This window comes from Pollachius pollachius (assembly GCF_949987615.1).
Source record: "Pollachius pollachius genome assembly, chromosome: 14".
Taxonomy (NCBI): domain Eukaryota; kingdom Metazoa; phylum Chordata; class Actinopteri; order Gadiformes; family Gadidae; genus Pollachius; species Pollachius pollachius.
In genome coordinates, this window is record NC_136947.1 from 18,985,949 (window position 1) to 18,994,323 (window position 8,375).

General features: G+C 44.5%; 2 protein-coding genes across 2 annotated transcripts; one reads left to right on the top strand and one right to left on the bottom strand.

The window, feature by feature from the left end:
* Positions 1-275: 275 nt before the first annotated feature.
* Positions 276-2,346, bottom strand: rps28 (ribosomal protein S28). The gene is made up of 4 exons (XM_079751013.1): positions 2,281-2,346; positions 1,931-1,978; positions 1,135-1,258; positions 276-395 (listed from the first exon to the last, which is right to left on the bottom strand). The coding sequence occupies exons 1-3, from the start codon at positions 2,317-2,319 to the stop codon at positions 1,136-1,138; spliced, it is 210 nt and encodes a 69-aa protein (XP_079607139.1). The 5' UTR covers positions 2,320-2,346; the 3' UTR covers positions 276-395; position 1,135.
* Positions 2,347-3,670: 1,324 nt separating this feature from the next.
* Positions 3,671-7,312, top strand: LOC307086004 (potassium voltage-gated channel subfamily V member 2; the record flags this gene model as incomplete). Its single annotated transcript, XM_079751006.1, has 4 exons — positions 3,671-4,221; positions 4,381-5,014; positions 5,303-5,428; positions 6,995-7,312. 4 exons carry the CDS (start codon positions 3,671-3,673, stop codon positions 7,310-7,312), a joined length of 1,629 nt encoding a protein of 542 aa, XP_079607132.1.
* Positions 7,313-8,375: the final 1,063 nt, after the last annotated feature.

Below are 8,375 nucleotides of genomic sequence, written 5' to 3' on the forward strand. Positions count from 1 at the left end.
ATGTTTGTATCCAACATTTGATTTAGCTTCATACCATTTAACCACAAGGTGACGTAGACCCAATATAATTCCAATACTGTCCTGCTACTACCGATGATTATTTAAATGCCATGATGTACGTGATACAATTAGAGTGCAACAGCCATTAGAGTGCAACGTTCGCAAATACTGTATAGTCTTTAAAATCCACCATACCTGCATCAAATAAACCATTTCATCCCTAGTACAGCCACCACATTTCAGGATGATCAAAAACAGAATACCACAAGACTCAGTCTGTTATCTGAATAACCACATTTATTTCAAAACATCTGAACAAATGAGGTGTAGATCACTGCAGGGCCCAGGAAGGTCTGCTCCTCCACAGTGGCCAGGCACCTCACATCTTCAGAGACCTGGGAACAGGACAGCCTTCAGTTAGCCATGCTTCTAAAATACATTTAGGAAAGGCTGAAGCTCAAGTAAAACAAGTTATATTTTAGGGCGCCGTGTGAAGGATTTAGTAGCACATAGCTGAGGTTATGCAGTTTGCAAACAACTGAATACCCCGTTTCCCCTGTCCGAAAGAGAAGCTACTGAATACCCCAAAGGTATCCAATGGGCCCTTGGGTATTCAAAATGATACCGACAACAGGTGATGTCAACGACAGCAGGTGGTCAAAAGTGTCAAGTGATGTTTCTTGATACAATAATAATAATGTCTATTTTATTAATTAGTCTGTTATCGTCAAAGCATACACAAGATAATTATGATGAAAACATGTGAAAAATGTCAGGCTCTATGTTATGAGGACCTGCTCCATATGTAGCTAAAGGGATCACTCTAAGGTAACCAAAAGCCGATTCACATTTGAATGGGCTTATACACTACTCAAAACAGACTTATTAATATTACTGTTCCTCTGAATTCTACACACTCAACCTTTAAATGATTTGCGGTAGTAAGCGGTAGTCAAATTTTGTACACGAGTGGCAGAGAACAGATGACTAGAGCAAAGACTAACATTTTGAGAAACCATTGAAATGTGACACATTGGTTGATTTGGAGATCCAATTACTCTACTCCTAAAACTGAACATGTGGACTATGAGTTGAGTTCCAGTTCCAACTAGGTTATTGGACTTGGCGTCTCACCTTATCGCAGCCTCCTAGCCTCTCTTTCAGACTCCAGAAGTGTCAGCACATCGCCCTCCCTCACTGGACCCTTCACGTTCCTGATGATGGAGCGGTTGCTGTCATCCATGAACTCTACTCGGACCTGCAAGGGTAGATCAATCATTACAAGAGGTCAAATAAAGAGGTGGAGATTCTGGCCACACCACATTGAATATCCTGTTTCATATTATTAATGCATTACACAGCACTTAATGCATTAATACTTAGCCATTAGTAATATTAATATGTGGTGTTTGAATTACATCAGTGAACAAAATAGCGTCATCATAATATTCTGCCCGGTTCTGTGTTTGATCAGTATACCAAGATGCAGGCAGTATATACACAGGGTTAAATTAATCAAGCATTTAAGTTTATAAATACGAGAGTTGTGGCAAAATAGTCGCAGTATGACAGAATATAGTATTGTGTACTGTAGATTTATGATTGGGGATGGCATTTTCAATACAAGGTCCAAGTTCTGATGGGGTTTAATATCCAGACCATATTCAAAAACACAAGTGTATGTTTGTTGGGTTTAATATAGCAGATAAAAGACTGCATTGCATTAATATGGTTTGAAGCTTTTTTCTAGTTAGCACAAATGATTTTCCGACAAGATGTAGAATAACGCTTTTAATTTGTGTTCAAACGGATAAATCCATTATCACGGTCTTATGATCCAGCTTGATTATTTAAGGACATATTTATATTATTTTAGCACCTATTAATTAGGGAAACCTTTGTACCAAGTCTAGCAGCTACAGTAGCATACCTGTGTACATTGGCCCTGGGAACCGGTTCTTCCGAGCACCTTGGTGACCTGGAACACGAAGCATTAGATTAGTACAACCACAATAAAATATGGTTTTGACGGTAACAGAGCCGATTGGCGAGTGTCTCTACAGCAGAGCTTCGGCACGCTAGCGGATAGCATGGAGATACTAGAGGGGCATGGACAGGCCTCCATGATGTGGTACCGTCCCGGCGGAGAGCACTACAATTTAACCCTCAATAAAAGTATAAAAGTCCAAATCCCATCGGCTCGATTGGAAGATTAATTGTTCACGGTAAATAATTGCACTTGTTATTGCAATAATATTGCCAAAATATGCATTTTCTTACTCTGGCAAGCTTGATCGGCTGCACGCGGCTGGCATCCATGTTGTCAGGTTAGTCCGGAAAGGAAGTCACGTGGGGTGCGGAAGGTTTATATTGTAACTCCTTCCTTGAATTAACATTTTACAAAAAAAAAGACTCGCAAAATAAAAATAAAACATTAAACTTTTATGTGATCTTATTTCAAATGATAGACAGAATTATATTGCAGAACATTAAAATATTGTAAAGTGAATAATCTTTGTTCCGTTAGTGACTTCAGACTATACCATTCACGAAAACTGAAGGGCTGTACCATTTAATAATTCGAGTTCGAAATAAATCATTATTTTGTAGAAAACCGTGCAATGCACTGTTTTCACGCCCTGAAATGAAATAACGCATGTTATGTTCCTCAAAGGAGATATTCAAAGCTGTTATATCCTGGTATTTCTACTATATTATATATTTGTATTCTTGAAATGAAAATTAAAAAAAACCTAAGAAGCAAAAAAGACTAGTAAACATTTCCTCAACAAATCAGAGTAATTAAGACAATTAATTTCTCATTAAAGTCATAATTCTGTGGTAACATTATGTTTCAGATGTGAAAAAAACGAACATGTGCGTGTCTGATGATGTGGTTCCTTTTGGAATATTACGTGAAGTGTGGAATAAAAGTCATACCCCACTCTGGTGTTCACATCATTTAAAGACATCTTCAAACATACTTCCGGTCCACACTTTTTATTACATTTATTTGCTTTAGATAATTACATTTAGCTCTGATACCTTTCATGAATCAAACCTTCATGAATATATTATTATTTATTATTTCATTCTTGCCTTTATTTATTACTTATATTCAATGAATTCATTCGTTTATTAATTCATCAATGTATTTGATTGTTAATAATGATTTCACTCTGCATTATTTCAGGCTGTTGTGTCTGAGCTTCACCATAGAATAAGTACCTGCAGATTCCGACTGAACAGTAAGCTTTTAATAGCCTTGTCAGCCATGGAGCACCGGGCCACCCCTGCACTCTGTGTGCCTGGCCTCTTCTCCCAGAACTCAAAGCTCTCTAAATTCCACGCTAATCCTCATGGACAGTATTTTTAACTTGCGTTCGGACAGAAAGAACAGCGATAGGATTAGAGCACAGTCAGGATGAATCCTCAACTCACACTGTTGATCCTCTGAAGGGCACGGCAGACAAACACGTCGCTTTTCCTCTCCATCTCTTCCTACTTTGTGCATGCTTGATGGCACCAGCCAAGAAAGGACCTTGTCCTTTCTGAATGGGATTCTCTTGGGATAATTTAGGTGAAAAATTGGATGGATTGACAAGACCTAAACTCCGCTACATGAGGATCTCTGGATTAGAGGACATTTGTCACTGCAAGTAGTTGCCAAATGGAGCCTCCAAAGCCCATAAAGAAAGCCCTGAAGAAGCGGCGCTCCAGTCTCTTTGCCAGCATCAAGCGAGAAGTCAGCTTCTCCCAGAGCATCGAGGAGGACGACTTCCCCTTCTCCCAGGACAGCTCAGTGAAAGCCTGGACCTCCATGGACAATCTGGACGTCTCCTTCAGCGAGAACAAAGAGAGCGGGCAGGGGGCGAAGGACAGCGGCAAGAAGGAGCTGAAGTCCGCCCTACGGCAGCCCAACATCGTCAACGTCAATGTGGGGGGCAAGGTCTTCCACATCCCCAAGCATCTGGTCCTCCGCTACCCCAAGACCCGGATCGGGATCCTGGCCCTCTGCAAGGACCCGGCCAAGCGGCTGACCCTCTGCGACGACTTCAACTTCCAGAAGAACGAGTTCTTCTTCGACAGGGACCCCATGTTCTTCCACTACATTTTCCACTTCTACTGCAGCAACGTCCTCTGGGTGATGGAGAGCCTCTGCCCCATCAACTTTGAGGAGGAGGTCAAGTTCTGGGGCTTGAGGATGAGAGACAGCCCGAGGTACGTAGCTCCGATGCCTCGTGTGTTCAGCTGTGTAGACACACCTTTGACTTTATGTAATTCCGTTGTGTTGTTTGGCTGTCTGGATGGCCACCTCAACGACTGATCTATGTTATTAACATCTATGAAAAGAGACAATTAACGTGTGCATTGTCACAGGTGTTGCCGCATTCTTTTCGAGGAGAAGGTGGACGACATCAGGGATCAGCTGAAGGTGAACCAGGAGCTTATCAACGAGATTAAGCCGCACCAGGACGATGAGGGCTACAGGAAGATGTTCCTGGGGGGCCTCCGCAAGCTGCTCTGGGACCTGATGGAGAACCCCTACTCCTCGCTGGCGGCCAAGACCTTCGCCGTCTTCTCCAGCCTCCTGGTTCTCATCTCCATCGTGGCCATGACCTTGAACACGGTGAAGGAGCTCAGGGTGTACAAAGTCTACGGCAAGACCTACATGGAAATGGTTGAGATCTTCTCCATCCTCTTCTTCACCCTGGAGTACTTCCTGCGCCTGTTGACCACTGCCGACATCAAGCACTTTGTGAGGAGCACCCTCAACTTTGTGGATCTGGCAGCGGTGCTGCCCTACTTTTTGCAGATCGTTTTCGAGCTTTTCTTCATCGATTCGGAAAGTGCGGGCGCCCAGGAGGACCTGAAGACCATGGCCCGGGTCAGTAAGGTCAGCAAGGTGCTGAAGGTGGTGAAGCTGATGCGCATCTTTCGCATCCTGAAGCTGGCCAGGCACTCGACGGGGATGAGGGCGTTCGGCTTCACCATCCGCCAGTGCTCCGAGCAGGTGGGTCTGACACCAGGACGGGGGAACTGTGTTTACCATCAGGATTAATAAGGTTCTTGTTTTGATGGAGCATTTTGGATATGGACAACTCAGGAACTACAGCTGCATATCCAAAATACCTTTAGAGCAATTTATTTTATAAACATATCCGATATAATTATAGAAATGTATTCGTAGATATTTGTGTATTCTGTTCGAACTAATGAAGCCTTCTTTCAACCACTATCCCAATAAGGGTATATTTGTCTTTATACACAAGTTCTTCTCCTCCCCTATGTTGGGCCTCAGGTGTGCTGTCTGTTCCTGTTCATCGCCATGGGCATCTTCACCTTCTCTGCCCTCATGCACTCTGTGGAGGTGGACCAGCCGGGCACTCCCTTCAGCAGCATCCCTGACGCCTGGTGGTGGGCCGCGGTGAGTCCCTCACACACTCTGCCCCGCCCCCCCCCCCCCCCCCCCCCCCCCCCCCCCCCCGCCCCCGCCAGGGGCAGGGTGTCTCTGGGGAGCTGGGGAGGGACCCCAGGACCTTCAACACCTGGAGACACACAAACAAATACAAAGCAGGCACACACACACACACACACAGGCACAAGAATACACACACACACCTACACAAGGATATACACACACAACACACACAAGGACACACTCACACCCACACACACACACACACACGCACGCACGCACGCACGCACGCACGCACACACACACACACACACACACACACACACACACACACACACACACACACACACACACACACACACACACACACACAAACCTATTCTTCCATAAACTCTTTAGAAACCAATTGGTTAGGATGCTGGCCATCCTGCTGGTTAAAGATGGACTTTAGGTTATCATGTTTCATTTGGAAGCAACTCTTTTTCTCTCCACACATTGTTTCATTCATAAGCACGCCAGTCATAAGCATGTCTAATTCTTTTGTGCATCAATTTAATCCATATGTATTTAAGTTACACACTAGCTATAGGGCTTACATGATATGGGGCTTACATCTAGGGGTAGGATTTACAATGCTGTTACATAAAACACCATTAATGGTTGGATGCAGAAATTAGGTATTTGACCGTTGTGTGAGAAGACAATCCTCAGCCGTGCCACCGAAATGATTTGTTTATGTTCCCATGGCGGGCCCAATAAAGATTAGGAAGTCTCAAATCTCATTGGAAAAACATATCTGTTGGTCAACAGTATACTAAAAGAAAGATAATCCTTCAATCTTGCTAGTTTGAGACTTAAGATTCTATGCCGTGCTGTGTGTTGCATCGTCCATGTATCCCCCCGTGTTTCTTCCCCTCTGATTCGGTCACATTAGGTTTGCCTCTAGCCGTGGGGTAGCAGCTGTTGGGTTAACTTGGTCTAATCCTGACTAATACGCTGTAATGCGTGGCGTTTCTGACCAGACACACTGATTTCATTCAGGGGGTGGACGGAGAAGGGCATTGGTATTGTTCCGTATCTCCGGTTGGTCCAGCTGCTTCTCAATAATGTGTATACATTGTTTATGTTTACAACGCTGCTAAAGGTCTACACATACTTCCTATGATGCAACCAGATCTGCTTTTCACAATGCATCTGGATGATCCACCTCATGTCAGGAGCCAAAACTGATTATATATATTTATATTAAACTGATTATTCCGGCTGAAAGCGTTTTTACAAAGGGTCTCCTTCTGCCGGGATAAATCGTGCAAGTGGTTTGTTTTCAATTTGATGAGTTACTAAGCTAAAAAATACAATATAGCATTTCTTTCATTTTGGAAATGGAAATTTTGGCAACAGATAGCCTTCTGGGAGGGTTTCCTACTCCCAGGCGACGGTTTTTGATTGAAAACCACAATCTCTACCCTCTAGGCCTCCTTGAGCATGATGCCTCACCCCTACCTGCTTCTATTTACTATACGTGTCAATGAGTCCGCCGGACATCATTCTCATTAACTCCCCTCCCCCCCCCAGGTGAGCATCTCCACGGTGGGCTACGGCGACGTGGTGCCCATCTCCTACATGGGCCGCTGCGTGGCCTTCAGCTGCATCTCCTTCGGCATCATCCTCAATGGCATGCCCATCTCCATCCTCTTCAACAAGTTCTCCGACTACTACGCCAAGCTGAAGGAGCAGGAGTACACGCAGGCCAACGTCGAGCGCACCTTCAAGCTGCGCCAGCGCCTGCGCAGGAAGTTCGACGGCTGCTTTGAGCCGCCCCTGGAGGACTCGGACGACGAGGTCCACTACCGGCCTGAGGGCAGGCGGGACCTCCTGCTTGCCGGGGACTGAGGGCGGCCGGACGGGCACCAGCGACCCACGGCGACGCTGACCCTATATGGCCTTATCCCCCCCCGGGGAGGACGGGGGTTGGGGGGGTGCAGGGGGTGAGAAGGTCTCCGGCCTCTCCATCTGCATGTGATGACACAGAGCCTATGGGCCGGAGGAGCAGAGGGTAAACAATCAAATGAGAGGAATAGAGGCCGAGGCAAATGAAGATAAGCCTTAAGCCTGAGATTTAGCACTGCCACACGCCACCCGGGATGAGACCTCCGTCAGACAGACGGCAGCCATCAGCCCTGTGGACGTCCTTTTCTCTGAACAATGGCATGATTATCGATTAGGTATGATTGATTTAGAACCAAATATAGCTGACGATGGTGTTCTGTTGGTATCAGGGGCTCCTTATTGTTGATCTAAGAAATATAAATCACATGTATATATGCTATGTAAAAATATGATACATGTTTTTTATATATTTACATATGCACCACTGAGATTGGTTTGAAGTCCATAAAGTCCAATGAAATGCATTTTATTTAATTTGTTTATTAATCATGGAAAAGGGTTCATACAGTCTATGATTTAACTACATTAAACTCTTAGAATATTATTTCTGTGATGCATTGCTTTCACCAAGATACTTACCAACTTGCCAAACCTCAATATCTCCCACACCCTGCACCCAAACCTTCTACCTTGACACCCATCGTTTCTAACCTAATGCCAAAAAACAGTTTCAGACCCAATTCACATTTAAACCCTTAAGCTAATACCTCCACTTCACTAATTCTAACCCATCATCGAAAATACCTCCAGCAAAGTTCTAAAACCCCACACTAAGATGTCAGTGGAAAAAGCATGTCACTCTGAAAATCCTTCTTAACTGCATTAAAGGCTGAATAATAAATGCAGCACAGAAGGCCTTAAAAAAACCATTTGCATTACGTTGGACTTCAAATATTTACTGATCCAGGGTCATAGTGATATCAGGGTCCTCACTCCTCACGGTTAATATTTCGCTGAATAGCCACTGGCCAGTGGCCAGTTGTTACGTTGTCCCTTCTGCATCCGA